The sequence below is a fragment of the Semicossyphus pulcher genome, unplaced genomic scaffold (genome assembly GCF_022749685.1).
Source record: "Semicossyphus pulcher isolate SPU_LCO1_2020_fin unplaced genomic scaffold, fSemPul1.0.p SCAF_9, whole genome shotgun sequence".
Taxonomy (NCBI): domain Eukaryota; kingdom Metazoa; phylum Chordata; class Actinopteri; order Labriformes; family Labridae; genus Semicossyphus; species Semicossyphus pulcher.
In genome coordinates this window covers 31,066,531-31,091,335 of record NW_027211770.1, presented here as the reverse complement: position 1 = coordinate 31,091,335, position 24,805 = coordinate 31,066,531, and the positions used below count along the sequence as shown (strand labels likewise).

At 44.1% G+C, this 24,805-nt stretch overlaps 1 protein-coding gene across 1 annotated transcript; it reads left to right on the top strand.

Annotated features, from left to right (window-relative positions):
- Nucleotides 1-24,805, top strand: bcan (brevican). Its single transcript, XM_069656595.1, has 15 exons — nt 1-113; nt 9,793-9,875; nt 10,200-10,592; nt 10,776-10,950; nt 11,286-11,413; nt 12,317-12,610; nt 13,073-13,999; nt 15,770-16,612; nt 17,371-17,610; nt 18,869-18,973; nt 19,084-19,242; nt 20,725-20,807; nt 20,922-21,066; nt 21,170-21,352; nt 21,463-24,805. Exons 1-15 carry the CDS (start codon nt 109-111, stop codon nt 21,612-21,614), a joined length of 3,915 nt encoding a protein of 1,304 aa, XP_069512696.1. The 5' UTR covers nt 1-108; the 3' UTR covers nt 21,615-24,805.

Below are 24,805 nucleotides of genomic sequence, written 5' to 3'. Positions count from 1 at the left end.
GCGAGAAGCGGTCGGAGGCTGCTGAAGGACTTTTGGGCGGAAAAGAGAGAAAAAGATCGAGCTGCACGTGCCTGGAGGCTGCGCGAGGACACGAAGAAGTCTGATAAAATGAAGTAAGTCAATTTAGTCTGACTAATAATGATGCTTGACGTCGTAATTGCCGTTGATCCTTAAATAGGCGAGTGTGTTTTTTGGACAATAAACTGATTACAAGCTACAGTTATTTTTTTTATCCTTTAACTTGTTAATGGTTCAAATTAATTGATCAGAAATCGAAACAAATGCCTTACATGCGCGCGATAAGGCTGAATGCAGAGTTTGTAATAACACGTGCACAAGTCAGTAAAAGTACCATCATGTTAAAAATACTTCATTACAAGTAAAAACACCGGATTCAAAGTATAATGAGAAAATAGATCAAGTAGGCAGAATGCCTGTAAGAGTTATTTTACTAAACAGATTGTGTTAATAGATAATTATAATTATTAAGCATTGAATATTGTGGCTGGTCAGGTGGAACTTTATTCAACTGTTTGTGTTTATTTTGGAAGGTTATGATACAAAAATGCGTCTTTTTTTTCATCTATCAACTATATTTTAACGTAAACTTTAAATTTGCCATGTTACCATATTATATGAAAAAGGATTTTACAGTTTAAAAAAGTTACAATATTTCCCTAATGTCTAGTTGTAATGAAGTAGAGCTTAATGAAAATACTCGTCGTCCTACGAAGGATGCAGACCCTGAACTGGGACACAGATTATATGACTGTGAGTGAGCGGGGACAGGTGAGACTGCAGGTGAAAACAGTAAGGGAAAGGTAACAAAGGAAGGAAGTAAACTACACACGAGGTTCAAATTAAAACAGGAAATGATGACTGAACAACCCAATATTAATGAAATACATGACTGAACAAGGATGCTACATGACATAAGCTGTGTCCCAATCCAGGGGCTGCAGCCTTCGAAGGCCGACTGCGTCACAGAGGCGCGTTGAAGGCTGTCCCAATTCATAGGCTCCTTCAGATGCGGCCGACAATTGCGTCCTCCGTTACCCCGGCCGCGAAGGATCCATCGTGTGCATCCTTCGCGGCCCTCCGTATCCCGAGATGCATTGCGCGGCAATTGAAATGAGATGGACTTTTAAACGGCCGAGGAATACACTTTAAAATGTCAAAGTTTTTGGTTTCAACTCAATCCAATAGCTTGTGTTACACATGTTTAAGAAAACGAAAGGGCCCTTGAGACAAATTATCTTTAAAATAATAGGTTAACTTACGCAACGTTAGTTATGCTTGCTAGTTAGCCTGCTGGCTACCTGTTGCTAGGCAACAGGTACAAGGTCAAGGTCGCATTTCAGTTCGACTTTAACGGTGTACGCAGGCTATGAATGGAGCATCCTCTGTGGACCGCCTCCTTCGAAGGCTGCAGCCGTGGACTGGGACACGGCTATAGCTGACACTAATTTGCTATCAGTTAGCGTCGCATTGGTAGCTTTGAGAACACGCTAATGTTGCATGGTCTGAACTGCAAAATCAGCTGTTTTTGGAACTAGTTTGTTTACACTCAGATGTTTGTGGATGCTCAAAGATAATCTGAACTGTGACAGCGTTTATGATGTTCAGGCAACTAAAGCGTCCACATCAATGTTAAATATTGTTAACCTGTACCAATTACACACGTAGGCTACAGGGGGCGTTTAAAACTGATGTGTGTTTATTCAGTGTGTACTGAATGTGTAGTTGGCTCTCTGTGGGGGCAGCAGGTCATGCAGGTCACTGCCGTCTCTGCACAGTTAATCTACAACAATAACTCTGCAGTATATCTGGAAGTTTCCCACAGAAATAATGAGATCAGAACAGTTTTGTAATTGTTGTTATTTATTTCTGTCACCTTGTTTGAGGTTAAGTCCTTAAAACGTACAGAAATCGACCTAATCAGCTTGTGGCCTGCAGACTATAGCACACACACACACACACACACACACAGTCTAAATGCTGTAGTAGTTCACACTCCTGCAGCGTATGGCTTTTGTCACGTCTTTAACAGTTTCACCCTCTGGCACACACACTCAGCGGCTAACAGCTAATCAGACATGGCTGCTGCTCGAGGCCGACTCTTTCCAGATCGTTCCTGTGAGCTCGACGTCTCTCTCAGCACTCAGTCAGGCTGTACGAACTCTCTTTCTTCTTCTCTTTCTTCCTCTCTCTCTCTCTGTTTCTCTGAGAGGTCTCCGGTGCTCCCAGCCCTCCCCGGCTGCTCCTTGCTTCCTGTCAGATTGTGTCAGTCAGGGAGGGGGGTTCAGGTTGCCCCTGGAGATGGGCAGAGCGAGTCATTTGAGGTGGCGTGATGTGGGACGGGTGGGCCCGGCGTGATGGAGGAGCTGCCCGGGGGCAGGAGGTTGGTGGCGGTGGTCAGTTCTCCCCGTGAGAAAGTGGAGGGCTCCAGCGGAGGGGAAGTGGAGGCGTCGGGTTGGTCCAACGACGGCTCAGCAAGCGATTCTGAACCCTTTTCTCAAATCTGAAAGACAGAGACAAAAGGAGGCTGTGTTCGGCTTTGTGGTTTGGTGTGAAAAACTCTGAGAGAGAAGGTGGTTTAGGTCACCAGGTTCATCTTCATTTATTGATTTTGGATCTTTTATTGAATCATCACATCTGAATCCTTTGATCCCTTAAAAGATTCAACCTGGACTGGATCACAAACGCATGAATGGTTGTTGAGTGATTGGCCAAGTCATGTTCACAACCTGTAGAGCTTTTAGTGTTTTTTGCTCCAGTAGATTGCTTCAGGCAGCAGCCATTAAACAGGCTGTAATGGCTGCAACATAATCCTTGATGGATCAAAGGTCGTCCACTAAAAGTTCTTGTTGTTTCCACTGACAGGCTCAGATTGTTCTTCTAAGTGTGTGACAACATTACAAAAAGGATCCCTACAGAGATAGACCTTTTTGTTACAGAGGAAGATGTTTTTTTTAACCACTAACAGACGTTACATCGCTCTCTGCACACACACCAGACTCCATTGACAAAAACAGTAATTTAACCCTGCAGAACACAGGAGCTGCAGGTCTACTGCTGCCTCAAATTGATTGACTTTGAAGTTTTTCAATGGTTAGTTCAGATTCATAACAATAATTATGTTACACACAATAACATAAAAACTTACCAGTTGATGCAGCAGCAGTCAAGAAACTCCAGTGTTCTGTGAGGTAAAATGACTGTTTTTGTCAATGGAGTCTGGTTGCTTTAAAGAGAGCGATGTAACGTCTGTTAGTGGTTAAAACAATCATCTTCCTCTGTAACAAAAAGGTCTATCTCTGTAGGGATCCTTCCTTTTTCATGTTGTCACACACTTAGAATAACAATCTGAGCCCGTTAAGACCCTCAGTGTCACATCAAGCCATGGTCATGTGAGTTTGTGATTTCAGTGAGCGCATTAGTTGATATTTCTCTCTGTGCTATTAACTCACTGTCCTCTAAATTCACGCTGACACAAGCCACATTTTCAGCCCTCTGTCTCCTGCACATTTGATGGAACAGATATGCACCAATTTTAATTACTACAGCCGTCTACAGCGTCCGCATCACAGCTGGAGCACTCGCGCTTTCTGCTTGTAGGAAGAGGCACAGCGATAAAATCAACCAGATCAGTATCTTTGTGGGGGCTGACCTTGTCAAGCGTTTTCCAGGTGCATATTTGTTTATCATCATTAATCAACGTCAGAAAAAAGCCCTTGAGATGTTAATTATTGTTTAAAGGTATCGGATCAGCACTTGGTTTCGTTGAGGTGTTTTAATTGGTGTCAGGAGAGAAAATCAGAATCTGTTTCCTGACCCTGGACCGGTGCCGGTCCTGGATGTTCGTTGCAGTCTGTTCTTATCCTGTTTGGAAGCAGATCCGAACCAAACAGCGATGGACGTGCAGAGAACAGACTGGATGATGGCGATGTACAACATGATCAGCAGCTCCTGAGGCAGGTTGAACTTCCTGAGCTGGCGCAGGAAGTACATCCTCTGCTGGGCCTTTTTCCTGACGGTGTCTATGTGGGAGGTCCACTTCAGGTCCTGGGAGATAGTGGATCCCAGGAACCAGAAGGCGTCTACAGTAGACACGGTGTTGTTGAGGATTGTGAGGGGGGGCTTCTCCACTGTCGTCGCCACAGTCTAAAAAGGGTTGAGCTCCAGGTGGTTCCGGCCGCACCAGAGGACCAGCTGATCCACCTCCCGTCTGTGAGCAGACTCGTCACCGCCCCGATGAGGCCGATGACCGTCGTGTGTTCTGCACACTTCAGGAGTTTCACAGAGGGGTCCCCTGAGGTGCAGTCATTCGTGTAGAGCAGGGGTCTCCAACCCTCAGGAAGTTGGTTATCCACTGGCAGGTGGGGGCTGGCACAGAGAGCTGGGTGAGTTTGTGGTGGGGGATCTCAGGGATGATGGTGTTGATGCCGAACTGAAGTCCACAAACAGGATCCTCGCGTGGGTCCCTGGGGAGTCAAGGTGTTGCGGGATTTAGTGCAGTCCCATGTTGACCGCATCATCCACCGACCTGTTTGCCTGGTAGGCAAGCTGCAGGGGGTCCAGCAGGGGGCCTGTGATGGAATGAATCATCTTTATGGTCCTTTTCAGACAGACTTTACATTTCCTGTTGAAAACAGGAAGTGCAGGATTGTCTGGTAATTAAACGTTTAAACAGGATTCATTTTTTTCTGCAACCACAGAGTGCACAGAAAGTGGACGTAGCCTCTGGTTTCTGGTTGCTTTAAACCTGCATTCTTGTTAATGGCCAGCAGGGGGCGACGTGGTTGCAAAGAGAAGCCTCTTTCTCTTTTGATGTATCTCCTCTGTAAAAATGTTCCTAATGAGTTTATGGTGATTGACAAGTTGTCACCTGTCTGTCAACTAGGTAAGGGAAGTGACAAAACAAATCCACCCTCTCGTCCAAATATGGTCACTTCTGGCTCCAAAAAATCACGATGATGGTCAAACTGCCGAGCTCGAGCTTCTGGTCGTGGCAGACAGGTTCAGGTACAAGTGGAATTATAAACTTTAGATGCAAAAGTAGCAGAAAGAAGTCGTCAGCTTGTTTTCAAAGGTTTATTTCCTTGTTAGTGAGGATGTGTTGTGCTGTCTGTGTGTGCAGCAGCGGCACCAGTCCTCTCATTACACACTGGGTAACCTGACAAATGGGCCAAACTCTCACAAAGCTGGTGCAGTCCTTTAAGAATGTAGTTCACCCCCTTCCTCCTCCCCCTCCCCCTCCTCCCCCCCTTTCCATCCTCAAATGACCTTTTCTGGCAAACCGAGCGGTCAAACATCCTCTCTCTCTCTCTCTCTCTCTTTTGGCCCTCGCCGCCTTTTCCCTCAAGGTGAAGTCATCGACTATTCAGCCACTTGTGATGCCTGTCTTTGCACTTCTGATGTTGCCTGGGATGCGTCCTCTACTCGCTCTCTTTCTCCCCTCTTTTCTGATACACCCAGCTCAGCCCCACGTGTGTATCAGATAGTTGATAGGTCTGAAATGAATAGTTGATTGGTAGGAGGCTGTCACGAGGAGTTAAATGTGTCCATCTCTTGTCCATTTGATGTAGAGGGAAACTGAAAGCAGCCTGGCAGGAAGCGGAGAGATTGACGGTTTAACCGACCACTTTCTCCTTTATTGGCTGTTATGGAGGACAAAACTGACGAATGTTACACCTCAATATAACTTGTTTCTTATTTACTTTTAACATCTTTCTAGTCGTATTTTTTTACTTCCATGTGTTTGATTGTTGTGCTCAGATTTGCCTGTTATGCTGTGCTCAGATTTCTAATAATGACCCAGAATCTGAAAGAATCTGAACTGCTGAATGTATCAGGTATATATTGTGTTGGATGTGAAGAAAACAGACATTTTACCCTGCAGAACACGAGAGCTGCCTCGATTGGTTAGCTTGTCTGGTGGCTGGTGGCTTTGAAGAGAGTAACATAACGTCTGTTTCTGGTTAAAAAGATCCTCTTCCTCTTTAATATAAAGCTCCATCTCTGTTGGGATCCTTTCTGTAATGTTGTGATGTTTCTGTTCTTGGAAAACACAAGAACTTTTAGTGGACGCACTTTGATCGATCGAGGATTATGTTGCAGCCATTACAGCCTGTTTCACTGCTGCAGGCTGAAGAAATATGCTGAACTTATTGTAAAAGCCTATTTTACGATGGCTTATAAGGCCATTAAAAAAAAGCTGGAGGAGAAGAGTAATATTCCAAGAAAAAACTTGTAAATTCCAAGATTAAAGTCGTAAATTTGACAGAAAAAAATGGCAAATTTATGAGATTATAAAGTCAGAAATTTGCAAGAACAAAACTGGCAAATGTATGCACACAAATTGTCTCTGGATGCCCACCCTGATTTAAAGTAGTTTTGTATGTTCTGTCTGTAATGCAGGTTGGTTTACTTTCAGTCTCTGTCATGAGGTCGTAGGGTAACTGTCGTTGGTGATGGTAACCCCAGGGGCAACGTGTGTTTCTGCAGCAGAGGGTCGCTCAGTCTTTCTCCTCTGTGAAGTCTGCTTCTTGTGTGCAGAGAAAACAGGTTAAATCTGCTCCGAGCTCCGTGCCATGCACGCCTGTGTGAGCAGCAGAGCCAACAGGGCAGAGAGGAGAAACAGGTGAATCAGAGGGAGGGGGCCGTGAAGCACAACCTACTTTTTGGGGGGGCTGTGGCTCAAACAGGTTCCTGTAAACACGATTTTACTAGTTTTTGTTTCTCGTAAGTTTATGACTTTATGACTTGACTTGACTTTGGCCCTAATAAGCATTTGCTGTCATTTAAACTAAAATATGTAATAATAAGGCTATGGTTTAAACGATATTGAAATTCCCCTATCAGCCAGTATCAGCCAGTCTGCAGCTCAGTTTAGAGAAGTTGTCGGCTCAGCTTTTCTGTCTTCAAAGCTCTCAGTTTGGAGTGACAGAGCCAAATTCAGGCATTAAAGACTTTCTGAGTGATTAATCCTGGTTTGATTAGAAATGTGCCTCTGCTGAGAGCACAAAACAAACTTTAATTTCACACGTCTTCTTAATTTAGTTCTCCTCTCAGTCAAAGGAAAGGACTCACTGACAGTTAGGAATCGTAACGTCTGTGATTTGACGCTTAGATTCCCATGTTCTCCCTCAGTTGCAGACTCTCCAGTGTATCAAACACTAAACAGTCTGGATTTGGCTCCTCCAGGTGATGTGCTCGTTAATTCAGGCCTGCAGGTGAAGCGCTGACGGGTCTTGCCCTTGTCGGTGAGGTGTCAGAGGTCACCAGCTGTTTTCTGTTTGTGTTGGTTTGTTTGTTCCTGCATGAACTGACAATTAGATTTTACTCATCCATAAAAACTACAGGAAATCGGTCTTACTTGCAGGTTGCAGCTCGACTGTTATGCATTTTTCATTTCACTGTGGGGAGCCTGTGATCATTTATTCACTGCTTCGTCCACAGGAATGCAGATTCATGAAATGACACAGGGACAGGCAGGAGTGGAAATAAACACACATCTTTGGCCTCGGGGGATGTTGTGAGCTTCAGCTTTAAACTCTCTCAGTGACCTTTGGTCTGTAAAAACTTTACTACTACTTTTACACCATGATGAGCTGTTGATGTTTGCAATCTCCTCATGCAGCATCTGTTATATAACACATATCCGAAGTTGCACCAAAGCTCTTCTAAACAGTTTGAGTTGGTCGGTTGGAGAGTTTCAGCCCCTGAGAAGAGGAGAAACTCGGAGCAGAACAAAGGTGTGAACAAAGGTGTGCAGAGGAAACAGGATCACAATACAACAAAGCTGAGCAGGATGGAAAGAAAACCTCAAAGTGAACAAAGCGGAGGATCAAAGGACCTAAATAATGTTAAATCTAGTTGGTGTTGGGCTTCAGTCCGAGCCTCCGGGGAGTTTCAGAGAATCAGAATTCAGCTCACACTCTGCAGCTCCTCGAGTCTGACTCACAGCAAAGAGGGGGATCCAAGGACACACAGACGGTCCCTCTGTCTGTCTGAGGCTGTCTGTCTGCTGCACACACACACACACACACACACACACACACACACACACACACACACACTCTGTCACACTAACAATTACCAAACAAAATCATTAAGGTTACTGTTAGGATGGCCGTATTTTCATCATGTTTCTATGTATTTTACAGTTCTGTTCTTAGACTTCGTCTCACAACTCCAAGACCATTCTTGATTCTCAAGTTGCTAGTCTGACCGTAAACAATGCAGCGCACGGACAAGGAAGTCTTGGCTGGAAGTCCTTTATCTCTAACCGCTGGCTACACCGGACAGCCTGAAAATTTTGCCGCCGTTCCAAGAGGATGGGGTTCCGAGATTGGGGTTCCGATGACATTTTTACAGAGATGTGGACTTGAGTCGACTCCAGTCGCTGTTTTGATGACTTGCGACTTGACTTGACAAAAAATAAATGACTTGAGATTCAACTTGGACTTGCAAGTTGAAACGGCGTTTCGAGAGTACCTAGCTTCCGTATCGTGACGTATTTCTGAGTGAAACAGGACGTGCAGGCGGGACATATCATTAGAGGGATTTGATTTGATCGTTGAGAAGTGGGCGTAGACAGACGTTCTCCACAGCGCAGTAGCTAGCTAACTGACCGAGTTCTTGGTGCTCTGCGGCTAAATGTTGCAGATTGATTGGTTGAAATTGTTTGGTGCTAACTTACGTAAGCACGTGTGAAATTTAGTTTTACCGGAAGAAAAAATGATCAGATGTTGATATAAGAATACGAAGAAATTGATTTTCTGTATTTTTTTGGCCTATATTGTCAAATAGATGCACAATATTACCGGGATGTGATCTAAAAGGATTAAAATGACATTTTTCATTTCACCTCGACTTTAAATTACTGTAATATTTGGTGTATATGCCAAACTTTTAATACATTTATTTACGGTATTTAACCCAGACGATGGCGCCATAATCGAGCTAAAGCTTTATCACGGTCAGGACATGCACCGTCATGATCACCAGTGCAGCCGCCATCCTCCTTGAGAAAGACAGAAGTTTAATTAAGCAATAACACGCTCGAGGTCGTGCTGTTGTACTGATTGTCATTACGTCTGTGCCTTGCGCCGCAACATCACGACTTCAAGTGTGATAGTGCTTTTATACATCAGTTGAACAAGCGGCAAATAGTAGTAAAGATTAAAATCAACAACAGATTAGCTTTTGCTCCACCAGCATAACGAGTTCCACAACTTAACTGAAACTGGACTGTTGTTGCCAAGCAACCCAAACATTCTCCTGCTCGCTGTGTCTACAGGTGACCACAGATCAGCTACTTTGTATGCTGTACATTTATCTGTTTGATTAGTTAGTCTGGTTAGTCTGCTGTGTGATTCAGAGGCACCAGATCGATTAGACAAACACAGTCTGCTTTTAAAACACCTGGCTGAGGCGGAGTGATACACTGAGTGAAAAGTCTGAGTGATGTTGTTCTCTATATCGCCACTCATGGAACGCCTCTTGTCCAATCAGATTACAGAACTAACAGTTGTATAAAGAGTGTTATCCACTGGTGGCCATGCAAACACCTCCAAGTGATCCGTGTGCATGTTGCTCTATGTGCAGCCTGGGTATGTTCAGTATTTAAAGGGTTAAAAAATAATCCTGACACGTTCTTTAAAGGAGCAAAGTTTAAGTCAAACATACTTTATCACCAAACTCTGCAGTCCAGATTTTATTGTCATTTCAAGTTCAAACATGCCCCTCCTCCCTCCTCTCCCCTCCCTCCCTGTCTTCCACCCACAGACTGGATGTGCTTCACCCTGTGCTGCTGTGTGCCATCTGTCTGCTCGTCCTGCCGTCGTCCTCTACCCCCCACCACGAGTCAGGTACGAGCCCCTCCCTCTGCATCCCTGTCTCATCCACTGCTCTATTAAATCAAACATGACCTCTGACCTTTAAGGGCACGGGGGCACTCTTTAATCATTTCCTGTTGCTCATTGTTTTTGCTGACATGCACATTGTAGGATATTTTTATGATCAAGGTTACTGATGGGCTGAAGGATGCAGCTGAAGACTGAGAGAGGTCACTTCGCTGATGACATTATAACAGTGCAGGCAATGCAAGAGATATGTAAAATAGAATTACTGCCCCCTGCTGGTGACCAGTAGGAACTACTCTTGGCTATATCCTCAAACTGTCTCCTCCTCAGATGATTCAAAGCTTCTCCAGGTGACCATCCCCTCCTCCCCGCCTGTGTTTGCCGTGCTGGGCGGCTCCCTGACGTTACCCTGCCTGGTGTCTCTGGCCCACCCTCCACCATCCCCCTCCACCAACGGCCGCCACCGTGTGCTGTCCCTGCCCCGGGTCAAATGGAGCGTCCTGACTCAAGGCAGAGAGACGGAGATCCTTGTGGCGCGCGGGGACAGGGTGAGAGTCAACGAGGCCTACAAAGACCGAGCCTCACTGCTCAACTACGCCTCGTCCCCCGCCGACCTCACCCTGCGGCTGGAGAGCCTGAGGCAGAACGACACCGGCTTCTACCGCTGCGAGGTGCAGCAGGGCCTGGAGGACGCTGACGACGTGGCTCAGGTCAAGGTCAAAGGTGAGAGAAGAGTACAATTTGAAGCAATCTACTGGAGCAGTTTCAAAACTGCACCATTAACAACCCAAAATTTGTAGGAATACGACCCAGGTGTAGAAATACCTGTACGTCACTTTGCTTCTTTGCAGGATGATGACATTCACAGGACTCTGACTTCAAAGAGCTGTTGTGTTTGGTTTTCAGGAGTAGTGTTTCATTATCGTGATGCATCCAGTCGCTACGCCTTCACCTTTGAGCGGGCCAGAGAGGCCTGCGAGGAGATCGGGGCTGAAATTGCCACTCCAGAGCAGCTCTTGGCCGCCTACCACAGCGGGTACGAGCAGTGTGACGCCGGCTGGCTCTCAGACCACTCAGTGAGGTGAGCACCTGAGAGGAAATGGTCCAACGACAAAGAGGACAAACCATTTTACGCTGGATGGAGTGGCCTCTTAGCTTTAATATTCTGCAGTTCGCGTTGTGTAGAATTATGATTCAAACACTCAGATGTACATTTGGAAACGGCCCAAATCGACAAAAACAGCAACATGTGCCGGAGGGAGCATCAAACATGGAGGTCTGTCAGATTGGAGGGCTGTCTCTCTTGTGATGTGAAACCAAACATGGAGCCAGAATAAGCATGAGCTCTCGAGTGCTGCCATTACGACATAAAAGGGTACTTGCTGTTTCAACGCCGTGCATTATTTCCATCCTCAGATATCCCATTCAGATGCCGAGGGAGGGCTGTTTTGGGGACATGGACGGACTGCCAGGAGTGAGGAATTATGGGCTGTTAGAGCCCGATGAGCTGTACGACGTCTACTGCTACGTGGAGAATATTGAAGGTAAGACAAAATTAAATGTATAAAATTTACTGTTTTATATTTGTAGAAGGTTGGGCTCCAGAATAGTGATTTGGCACTTGTTTGAAATGATTGTCTAACTACATGTTCTTTAAGTCACACCAACAAAGCTAGTGAGCAAACTTAAGGACGAACCTGGGTTCAGTCAGACGACTCACTTTTGTAATAGTTTGAAATGTTTGCAGCAGCAGAACACAGCTTGTGTTTGGCTCTGTTCCGTCCTCATCACTGCTCGCAGATTTATTTCACATGCAGAAATTTGAGGACTGATGAGGTGATACACTGCCTGGCCAAAAAAAAGTCACTCACTCTGATATTTAGTTGGACCGCCTTTAGCTTTGATTACGGCACCCATTCGCCGTGGCATCGTTTTGATACGCTTGAGGAGTTGCATTCATTTTTCGCCAAGATTAAAGCCCCAGAGCAGGAGGCCTGCAGGAGGATGCTGGGGTGGTGCAGTGCTGGTGCAGGGCAGCGGTGGCAGGGAAAATCTTGCAGCTTAAATAGATGGCAAATTGGGAGGAAGTGTTTGTCAGGTGATTGTGGAGAGTGGCGCATCAGTGCAGCTCGAGTTGCCTGCGTGAACTAGCTCGCAGGCGTCGCACCATTTGTAAAAACAAACCTCAAGTCAAGTCAAATTTATTCCTATAGCACATTCGAAGCAACGTGAGCTGACCAAAGTGCTTTACAGACAATAATGAAACAGTGTAAAAGAAATTACAGACAAATATCAAGACAGAAATAATTAGTGATGCAGACAAAGTTAAACAAACATGTTTAATGCGTTTAAGTAGTATGTTAAAAAGTATCTACCTGATCATGTTCAGCTCCAAAACCACAACAAAGTAAAACATCCAAACTTGACACCTGTCCCCTTGTGTAAAGGTGAAGTGTTCCATGGCTCCGCCCCCCAGCGTTTCACCTTCTGGGAGGCCAAAGCGTACTGCCTGAGTCACGGGGCCGAGCTCGCCACCACTGCTCAGCTGTACGCCGCCTGGAACGACGGGCTGAACCTCTGCAGCCCGGGCTGGCTCGCAGACGGGAGTGTGCGCTACCCCATCGTCACCCCGAGAGAGCGCTGTGGAGGAGGTGAACCCGGGGTCAGGACTGTGTATCGCTACAGCAACCAGACGGGGTTCCCTGAGGTGCACGCTCAACATGACGTCTACTGCTTCAGAAGTAAGAAGGGTGGTTCATGTTTATTCTCAGAGTTATTCAGCGATCGTGGGGATCGGGAGCTGTCCAAGGGATTGCAAGATGAGTCCGGGGGGGTGGAGATGGTTTGATTGATTTATTGATCTTGATTTCGAACATGACGGCATGATGTATAAATGCCTTACCTCAAAATGTGATGCAAAGTTTGACGTTGAGACTGTCCCAAAGATTCCTCATTTGGCCTCAGTCCCTCCATCCTTGTGTCTCTTCCTTGCATCCTTATCTTACATCCTTGCCTGGGGTAGCTGACACGTGAGGAAGAGATGCGATCGAGGAAAGCAAGCAGACATGTTAGCTTAATGTGAGGCCCAAATGAGCTTTCTTTGCAGACTCTCAACCAAGCTTTTCCTTGGTGGCCTGTAGGAAAACTTCCAATAAAATCCTGGAAACTATAGTAACACTTTCTAATTCTGCCCTTTATTCCAGGCGATAATGGCGCTTACACTGAACCCCCTCAGGATTTTCTTGCCACCGAGCCAGAGGACATCGGCCAGGACATTGTTTTCTTGACTAATCCAGCAGGGGAGGAGTTCAGCCTGAGCGAGGGGACGGCGAAGGAGGGCGAGGAGGTCCAACGTGCACAGACGGCCAATCCAGTTAAACAGGAGCCTGTGGAGGCTAAAGGTATCACGTCTGGCTATGACAAGGAGCCAATGCTGACGGTCGACATTCATCCGTCTGTCGCTCCAACATCTGAGCACCAAGAGGACGTGTCCGAGGAGGAAACCCAGGAGCACATAGAAAAGGTTCACCACCCAGAGTCCTATCAGCCAGCACCTGAAGAAAACCAGGACACAGATCATGAGGACTCTCCAACAGATTCCCCAATGGCTGATGGAGAAACAACTGTCGGTGAAGACTCCACTTTACCCTCAACTGATGCAACAACTCCAGAGAGCAGCGAGATCACAGAGCATCATAGCTTTAAGAATGAAAGCCTGGATAATGCAACATCTGTAGCCGATGCAGATGAGCTCCTCAACAGCTCGACTGTAGCTCCACAAGACGGAGACCTTCCTGTTCTACAAGACCACACCTCAGATCTCCACCTGGACCAGGACACCGAAACTGTCACCTCTCTGGATGTTTCAGGACACGCCGAAGACGCCAGCACTGTGACTCTTGTGGAGATACTGGTGATGACTACTTTACCACACACTGATGAGACAAGTGATTACTCCCCCACCCCGATTACACCTTTCGACAACACTACACCTGAGAACCATCCAGAAGAAGAGGAGTCCGGAGAGGAGACTGCAAGTCAAGATGAAGAGACAGAAAACAACGTGACTCAAAGTTTGGTTGGTTTCGACACCTCTGCCACCTCTGAGCTGGTCCCTACAACCGATTCAGGTAACAGTCAATATTATGTTCCGATGGTATCAGTTGTTCTCATTCACTGTTGGTTGATATGCATACAAAAGTAATGCACTATATTTTGTATATAGCCTATGTTATTGTGAGCCGTACAAGAGTCAAAGGGAGGCTGATGCACAAGTTCCTGCACTGGAGGACCTTACAAGTCTTTTTTTTTTGTGCCGAAACTCAACCAAACGTCTTGTTTCACGTTAACCAAGTGTTAGAAAGGACGTAATCAGACACCTAGGGGTACCTTTAATCCTTGTGTGCCTGTGAAAGAATCAGAAGAGGAGCAGTGACCAAGCGTTGGTATTTGACAACCTGGGATTTGTAGGATTATGTTTGAAAATTGTGCAGAGCTTTTGGCAAGATATCATACAGACTGTTGTACGAGGATGCATTTAGTATTTGGCTCATTCTCTTTGCAAACTAGGAAACCAAATTTTAGGATGAAAACTGAAGAGATCCTTACCCCAGGTTGATAAAAATGCTTCATTTGACCTGATTGTGGTCCTGACGGGGTTTTCCTAAATACACAGTACACAGTGATGGTCTTGGTTCTGCAGGATGTAGCAGTAAAATCGTTGGTGAAGTCTGTGACCGTCACAGCAAAGCTCCTCTTTTGTCCCCTCGTGAAACTCAAACACAACGTTGATGTCATATTTAAGCCAAAACCATGATCTTAACCAAGAAGTGTTGGTGCCTCAATCTAACCGAACTGTGACAGATTTTCATGTAAATAAGTGTCTGTTGAGTCTCTATCTATCGCCGAATGAGGTAACACAATGGTGACTGAGCCTATGGCCCGCTGATGGAAGCCTTTGCATTTGCAGTATATAGTATTATTATGGACTGGGTGTCTGTGGCGGCGCCAAGTTAGTGACGCGTTTTCCATCAGCCAGCAGTGGTTGGTCTGCCAGAGAGGGTAGGCGGAGCTAAGCGGCTGCTTTTCCGCTCTCTGCAAGTGTTGCGAGTAAACAGTAATCTACTATGGCTGAACAAACAAAGAAAAGATGGATGACTACAGATACAACTTCAACAAGAAGTGAAAATCCAAAGAAGAAGAAACAAACTCGATGCTCAGATGAAGCAAACAGTCTGAAAAGGAAAGCGACCGTCAGCCAGGAAAATCAAGAGTTACAACCGGAGCCGACCGTGGACGTCACACATGCAGCACATTGTGCTCCCATAATTACTGTTTATCACCATCGGTGTCGCCAAAGAGAACGAAACTGAGATCCTCGAGATTACATCGTTAAGCATAGCTAAACATCAGCATGTATTTTTTTGGAACATTCCAATATTGGCACATGTTAGATTTAGCATCTTTATGTAGCATGCTAACATTAGAATATTAGCATGCTTTTTTAATGCTAACCGCAAACTAAAGGCTGACAGGAATTTGTGAATAAGTTGCCGCGGGAAGTAAGTAAGTCAGTGTATGAACAGTGTGTGTATGACAGTCATCTTCACTAAGTGAAAACTCTGACCAGTTTGCATTCAACTAAGTATCTGGATTCATCCTGTCTAAGGATTGGGAATGTCTGGCAATCCAACCAACATATTTCACTCTGAGCAGCCTGACCAATATGCTTCAACATCCCTCAATCATGCTGCTCAAACATGGCCCTTGATATTCAACAAATCTACAGCAGACAAATCCTTTAGCAAATGTTTTATGTATTTCTCCTGTATTTCGTTTTCACTTTGATTTAATTCTTCTATCTTTTGCTTGGTTTTCCACTAAATTGCTTTTCCTGACAGGTTATGATCCAACTCAAGAGCACACAGCTGTTACTGTAGAGCCGACCAGCCCATCTCATGACGATGAATCCAACAGCACTGTAGAGCCCACCAGCCCATCTCATGACGATGAATCCAACAGCACTGTAGAGCCGACCAGCCCATCTCATGACGATGAATCCAACAGCACTGTAGAGCCGACCAGCCCGTCTCATGACGATGAATCAAACAGCACTTCAGAGTTAACAACAGATGATCCAACAGACCACAGTGGACATCATACGGAAATCCCAACGGCAGACGTCCTCACAGTCACATACGACTCCGACTCTTCTGATGCGGTCACTTTGTTGACATCCTCGGTTTCTGTAACCTTGTCTCCGCCTGCTGTGGAGGTTGAAGCCAGCTCCCCAGAGATTTTAACCTTCATAAGCAATTGTTCATCCGGGGGTGAACATGTGGAGGACGTCCAGGACAAACTTGAACAGGAGGGAATAGGAGAAAACCCAGAAGTATTCGTCTGCGCATCCCAAAATACCACAGACAGCGATCCCGAGGAGACAGAACCAGAACACGAGGGGTCAGGTGAATCGTCCGGAGACAGCCAAGAGGTGAATCCAACCCTCTCAGTGGGAGTTGACGGCGAGGATGGCACTGATTCCTCGTCTCGGTCAGATGTAAAGATTACGCTGATCCCTCGTCTGACCCTCTCACCCGGCTGGGAACCTGAACCGTCCACCTCCACGCCGCAGGAGTCCCGCTCGGATCGGGAATACAGCGCGGAGCCTCCTGTCAATCAGGAATCTGATGATGTGTCCAAGGAGCAAGATGTCGAGGATGAGGACACAACCAGCAGCAACAATGGTGATGGTTATTTAAATTATCACATGACCTTTTAGCTTAAGTTGCACAGCCATATGAAGTATTGAAAATACTCCATGAAAGTATTTTATAATAAGGATATATATCAGTGTATGCTCTGGTAGAACATTTTTATTATTTATTTTATTATATTTATTTTTTTTTGAGTTTTGAGAGTTAAATATTAAAATAAATGTTATTTGCAGCCCTTAATAAAAGACAGGGAGCAGCAATTGTTGTTAAAGAATCTTTATAAAATCTGATCTAAATGGTTTCAGTTGTTGTTTTATTATTTAACATCCACCGACCAATCAAAATCAAGAAGGGGCGGGACTTCCAATATCAACTTTGTCAACAACAATGGCGGAGGAGAAGCTAATCCTTTCGTTTTTTCGAGGGTACAGTTTCCAGATGTAGAGCTGCTATTAACGGCAGGAAACGATTCCTTTTTTTAAAATTTTTTTTGTTACATTTTATTGTTAAATTTCCTTGAATATTAAGCATACAAAGTGATTTTAAACAGACTTAACAGTGCCGACCAAGGGAAGCGGAAGTGCTGCTAGACAACTTTTGTAACCTAGCAACAGTAAACGCCGCTGAGAGGCGCTGTAAAATTGAGTTTGTGGGTGCTGCTAGCGCAAAAAAACTCCGTGGACACAGGCCCTGAACATACATTTGTCTAAGAGGGACACACTTTTGCCTATAAAGAGAGTTTTCATCATTAAATATAACCTGTGAACATATAATAACTGTCTCAACAGATCATGGATCAGAGGGAGGAGAGGGGGACACCGGCACAGACGAGCCTTCAGTCAAAATCTGCACATGGCGTCCGGATGAGGAGGAAACCATCAGCCCGACACTCGGCACAGACAGCAGCGATGTCACCGACACTGATCCCACCATGAACCCCGACGAGTCTCACAGAGAGGGACTGACGGCCATGGCTGCCTCCCTGCCTGCTGTTAAAGTGTCCATTGCAAGACAAGGAGGCTCTTCAGGTACCTGTACTCCATTAGTACAGAAAATGTAGGCTAACAGAGACAACAGCTTGTGTTTGTACGGCGTGTCATTGATCTGGAAATGGGGATAAAAATGAAAATGCCCAATCAGGAGAGAGATTCACGGGATGCTGCAATTTTTCACTTCAGGTTGATTCAGCACTACAGAGAGAGATTATCTTCCCAGTTTGGATTTCTCAGAGAATAACAAAAAGAAAGTTCCTTTCTGTGTTACAGAGGAAAGTTTTTATTATCAGTTTTTAGAGTAATATGCTTCTTGTAACTAGAAATGGTTGTCATACTCTCTTCAAAGCCACCAGACTCCATTAAAAAAAAAAGTGTGATTTTACCCCGCAGAATACCGGACTTGCTGGTATTTTTTTGGTTATTTGTTTGTGTCACTTGTGTGTTACACACAATATTTGGTTGGATCCAAACAAACCATTTCAAACTCCAAAAACAAGTCAAACAAGATGGAGTCAGATGAAGACAAGCACCTTCAGTTGGATGCTATTAAAATATTTTTTTAATAGCAGCCATATCAGTTTTGTCAGAAGAACACTGGAGTTGATGGTCTTCTGCTGCCTTGATCTGTTATGTTTTAATGTTGTTGTGATGGATCTAAAATAACTTGTAAAACACACCAGAGTCACATACCACTATGCAGGTGACCTGCACCTCCTGTGTTCTACAAGGTAAAATTACTGCTTTGAAGAAAGCGATGTAACAGCATTTTCTGGTTAAAAACTCATCAAGGTCTAACATAGAGTCCAGGTTTAGAAATATTGGAATTGCCTTTCAGATAATTACAGTATTGTTAAGATTCAACAATATTTTCTGGTTTGCACAAGCATGAAATGAAGCTTGCTGGTATGAAAACTGGACCCCTGCACTGTGATCTGTCCTGCCTTCATTTATCACTGCAGATTATTAAAGCTTCCAGATTTACTGAATCTTTGCACAAGCAATAAGATTGTATTTTAAACCACCACAACCTTATTTATTTTGAAAACTAAAACTTATTATACTCTACAAACATTATTTATGCTGGAACATGTACAGTAGTTACAAATTAGAGGGTCAAATATCTGATTCAACAGCTCCCTCTGATGGACACTCCTGTTAGTGCAATATCATTTGAATGAAGCAAAATCTGGTACACATCTTGGACAGTTTATTCAATTATCAAATAAGATACGAATTAATTAATAATATTAATATAATGTTAATAAGCACCATCATCTTCTCATGGCTGCAGACTCCTGCCTGGAGAACCCGTGTCTGAATGGAGGCACGTGTGTCGACGGTGAATCAACACGTTGCATCTGCTTGGCCGGTTATGGAGGAGACTTGTGCGAGACAGGTTCAGTATCACTATTTAATACACCCTCCATCTACTAGGAAACACTTTCTACTGATTTATAATTGAATATTTTTTTAATTTTCTTCTCTTTCATTCATCGTCCCGTTCAGACGCGGAGGCGTGTGAGCCCGGCTGGGAGAAGTTTCAGGGCTTTTGTTATCATCACTTCTCCACGCGGCAGAGCTGGGAGGCGGCGGAGCAGCACTGTCGCATGTGTGGCGGACATCTCCTTTCTGTCATGACGCCCGAGGAGCAGGACTACATCAACGGTAACTATAAAGAACAACATTTACTGAGATCAGGGCTGCTTTTTACAAGGCAACCATCAGATCTGAGATGTTTGGGAGTCATTGAACGCATCATCAGTAAAGCAGACAGGTTTTGTGAGAAACCTCACCAGGGATGGAAACATTTCTTTCCATGATATCAATCGATCTGTCATCTGATCATTACTCTGATTGAGACTCTAAAAAACCCGCAGTGATGGGTTTGTTTTAACAACAAGGCCCCTAAAAAAACACCCAGACAAGACTCAACAAAGACCTCTCATGTCTCTCCTCTTATTGAACCTGTTTTTTTTAAGAAAATGTCATGGTTATGAAGTTGGTGTTGGTGTTTCGTCTAACTAAAAGGGGATGAGATAGTTATCAGACATTCCTCTGGTGGCTGATTGTTACTCTGCGGGCAGTTGCCATGGGTGTGTATATAGACTGATACTTATGCTGTGAGGTGAGTGTAAAGGAAACACTTTTTTTACAAGCAGGAAAACTTATGTATAATATCCAAAGCTTGTTGAATAACAGGATTCTTAACTGCTCATTTTCATTAAAAGGTATCCCCTTTTTTGGCTTAATATCTGTTGAGATATTAAAGAACATTTTTTACAAAATCAAAATTAATCAGTTTTAGACATTGAAAATTTCAGATTATTATTCTAAGTGACAACATTACTGAAAGCATCCCTACAGTGAAAGACCTTTTTGTTACAGAGGAAGATGATTGTTTTAACCAGAAACAGCAGCTTTCTTCAAAGCCACCAGACTCCATTGATAAAATCAGCAAGTTTACCTCACAGAACACAGGAGTTGCTGGTCTACTGCTGCCTTCATGAGTTAGTTTGTCTGTGTTACTGTGTTACTTTGGTGTTTTTGAATGGTAATGTATGAGCAAATACAATATATGTGTAAGACAAAAAACGAGTAGACTGATGCAGCAGTAAACCAGCAACCACCTTGTTCTGTGAGATAAAAGCACTGTTTTTTAAAATGGAGTCTGGTGGCTTTGAATAGAGCGATGTAACGACTGTTTCGGGTTAAAAAAACTTCTTACACTTCAACAAAGACATTAACCCCAATAAAGAGGATGTAGTTGTAATCAGATACACAATTTCATATTATTACATCTGTGTTTTATCACATTGTCTTCCTTTATATCTTTATACAGGAGCTGCAATTTGTGGGTGCCTCCCAGGAGTTAAAGCTGTTAACAAATGTATTAAAAATCCTTATATCTGCTTACATTATTGTGTTCTGCATGTTTATATACTGTATGAAAATGCTCGGTAGAGGGGCTGGAAGTAAAGTCCCATCTATATATCAATGTTTTGTATTTTATTGTGTGGCAGCTTTTGGCCTCTGCTCTAAAAAGGTGCTATGAGTTCCTTTTGCCCACTTTAAATACCATATGTCCGGTCTATTGCTGCAACACAGTGACCCCTCTGTGGTTTTCTCACCTTGTACCTTTTCAAACAGACAAATACAGAGAGTATCAGTGGATCGGACTAAATGACAGAACCATCGAGGGAGACTTTCGTTGGTCCGACGGGAACCCTCTGGTGAGTTTAAGTGAATAGTCCTAACTTGTGTTATCCTCCTGAAGGACAACAAACAAACATGATTGTTGTAGTTCCTTCATGTGGTTTTGTTTTAACGGCTCTGCTCTCCCTCAGCTCTATGAGAACTGGTACAGAGGCCAGCCTGACAGCTACTTCCTGTCCGGTGAGGACTGTGCTGTGATGGTTTGGCACGACGGTGGCCGCTGGAGCGATGTGCCGTGCAACTACCACCTTTCCTACACCTGCAAGAAGGGCGTCTGTGAGTCATTTGTCCATTTGTCAGTTACCTTTTTAAGTCATCACGAGGGGTAAAGATGCGATGAAGCATTTTGTATTTTGTCCATTTTTCTTCCATCCAACAGCCTCTTGTGGGGAGCCTCCCATGGTTTTCAACGCCAAGGTATTTGGGAAGAAGCGGTCGCGTTACGAGACGAACACGAAGGTGCGGTACTACTGCGAGGACGGTTTTGTGCAGAAACTGAAGCCTGTGATCACATGTCTGCCAGGCGGCCAATGGGAGGAGCCTCTGATTACCTGCATGCCAAGTAAGTGCATCAAATCAAATCAGTACTAATACATAAGCGGAACTTAATCTCACGTTTCTTGATATTAAAGCCTGTAATCCTTTACTCTTCCTCTCGCTTCCCTCCTCCAGCCCATTCAGTGGAGGAAGACTCTGTTACTTCCCTTCCTCACCAGCAGGAGGCGGCTGTGGAGGCTGCAGAGGTCATGGAGGTCACAGAGGTCATGGGCACAACCACAGAGAAAGCAGCTCCTCTTTTCTGGGACATTAAGTGGAACTTCTAAAGCCATCCTGCCTTTTTTTAAACAATATTCCACCTTCTTCCCTCCTTATCATTTGTATACATTTCAGTCCAGTTTGTGCACTAAGACTGGTTAACTTTTTAAATCTAACTTTCATGTCAAAGTCGCCTCGGAGGCCACAGCTTTTGAGTCTCTGATCCAAATATTTACAAAGTCAGACCTGAAGAAGGTGAATTTACAGAAGCCCTGAGAGGAAAGTGAGAAAAAACAATCTGGTGATCTTTTAAGTTTTTGTGCCCGTTTTTATGAGTCATGACACCGTATTTCTTGGCTGCTTGACAGTTGTTTAATGACTCTGCTGCATTGATAACAATTCTCAATTAGCATCATAACCTGGCCGACCTTAAAGCCATTTGTTCCGGATGATCACCGTGTCTCTCCATCGTTCATCCCCCCGGCTCTGTGAGTGACGTCTGGCTTCAGTCATGAGGGGTACACTCGCTTTACAGATAAGTGGCGCCGGCCACTGGTGTGACCCTGAATATAAGACAATCCCACTTTTCCAGATGGATGTCAGGCGATGTCTTATATTCGGACCAATACGGTAGCTTTTCTGAGGAAATGGGGAACATCTTTTGCAATACTCATTCCAGCCACAAGAGGCAGAAGTGCACCACGACCCAACGACGATTTTTAAATTTCCTATGCACTCCGAACACAAGGTAACTTCAAAGTGTATGTGTGTTAGCACCTTATCTAACATGACTCTTTCTTTTGGCTATAAATGTATTTTAATGTGTGCTAATTTGAGGTTATGCCGTTATCTTTACGGTCTCTGTGCACACATGAAACAAAAGCCAGATTCTTTTCTCCTTTGCCTTTCAGGGCTAAACTCATTTGTTCATTTAGCAAGGTAAAAGAAAAAACACTACAAGCCTTTATCTGGACATAACTGTACAATATGGCACCCGAAATAAGACAGGAAAGAGAGGATCCACCAAACTACTGAAGGCACTTAACAGACAATGTCTGTTTTGACAGTTTGCAATATCCTCCCTCTGATCTTTTGACTGTTTATGTTTAAAGGGTCAAATAACAGACCTGAAAGACTCACTTTTTAACATCAGAATATTTCAACATTTCTGAGGCAATCCCACTTAAAACACAAGTTAAACACCTACAAGTCTAAATAAACCAAATTAAATGTAGGCTAAACCGCTGAACTATAAGCTGGTAGGAAGGATTAACTCCCAACCCGGATGTGTGGGTTCAAGGGTTAAAACACCACCTTAACAACACGTTAACTTTATCGACTCATTTAAAGAAGTACCAGATACCTGTGGTGTGCTTTACTTTCATAATCAACTGCTGTTTTGTATTAACTGTTTTAAAAAGTGAAGTTAAAAAACAAGTTCAATGACAACGTTGAATTCTTGAATTTGACAGCTATGTTAACATTTTTGTACACAGACTTTAGTTCATGTTAGTCTCCAGGTCAGATAATCATCAAGTCTACAAGATTAGTTTTTACTGTTGGAGGGATTTACACAAGTGATGAGAGGCCGTCTGATCCGCTTCATTTCCCACATCCTGCACTCTTGAAAATGATGAGTTCATTTTTAATGTGTGTCGAGCTTCAGAAAGCACACACTCATCAAATACTTAAATACAAGCAGGGGAATAAAACTCCTCACATGATGCACAGAGAAAAGGCACAAGGTGTAAAGCTCATGTAAACACCACCAACAAGATTACTGCCCAATAAAACGGCAAATAAAGGCAGCTGGTTCAACTTTCAAATAACTGCACACATTTGTTTAAACCAATGACTGTATATAAAGATGGCCGACGTGTATCCTCCTCCTCATGTTGTACAAACATGAAGCCGAACCCCCCCGGAGCGGGCGCTGCCATCTTGCTCATCTGTATCCAGAGTGTGTGCAGTAGAGATCGGCCCGCCCCTTCCTCTACCCGACACACACCTTTACCTTGTGTCCTTGGCGTGTTGGAGCCCTCAGGTGTCCTTGGCGTGTTGGAGCCCTCAGGTGGGCTCAGTCTGCAGCAGAACAGCTTCTTGTGTTGGTCTGAAGCAGATATTCACGCTGATGGAAAGTTCACTGACTGTAGTGTTAGTGTTAGTTACGTCTCCTCTCGCCGTTCCTCCTCTACTCTGCTACTCGGGAACAGAACGCTGCAGGAGCCCCATTTGTCAACAGAGCTGTCAATCATGAGGCCACGCCCCCTTTTTATAGCATCAAATCAAAAACAAAACTTGGACATAAATCAGCATGATAAGAACTAACTATAATGACAGAAACCATGTTGGAGAAAAATGTATTTGACGTGTATTTTGATTTTATAGTTTGACTCATGTCCCATCTGTTAACATGGAGGAGGCAGGCTTTATGAGCTATACTGCAGCCAGTCAGCAGGGGGCGACAGAGAGGGTTTGGACTCACTTTCAGGGAGCTGTCATGTCAGCCATCTTTTTATACAGTTGGTGGTTTACACCTGGTGTTAGTTACAGTGCATTCATCGGGCTCATGTTTCTGACGTGTTTCCCTGAACCCTTGTGAAATCATTTGCAACAGGCTCATTTTGTGACTTACTTAATCAGCAGCGGGGTATACACCCGGCCACACCTTTAATTCTTTTACTCTTATTATTTCTTTAACCAACAGGGAAATAAACGACATCCCACCTGCACAAAGCTGAACATCTAACCTGTGTCTGTGCTCATAAGACATCTTGTGCAGATCACCGACTCTGCTCGTCCTCTGGTGCTTTTTATTCAGGTGTCTGGTTTGCTCATATGAACTGTACGGTAGCATTAGCATACTAATCAGAGACTTTAATTCAATTTAGATTTATCACTGAGGTAACAGCTGTTCTTCTTTTATGGGAAAAACAAATCAATGATGCAACAACATCTCTGTACCTACTGTATCATTCCTAGTTTTAAAGTACTGTAACCGACGCTACAACAGTGACAATGCAGGTAATGTTAATGTTGATCTTATGAACACTTATTAAATAAATGTACAAGTAGAGATAATATAGAAACAATACTGTAGAAGAAATGAGAAGGGGAAATAAACTGTAATTTTTTAAATGTAGTCTGAATTTTTACTGTTTGTTGATTTAACTGTAAAATTAACATTAAACATGTTTGCAAGAATCTATTTGTAATATAAACATACATGACCACATGACACTTAATCCACAGCACAATG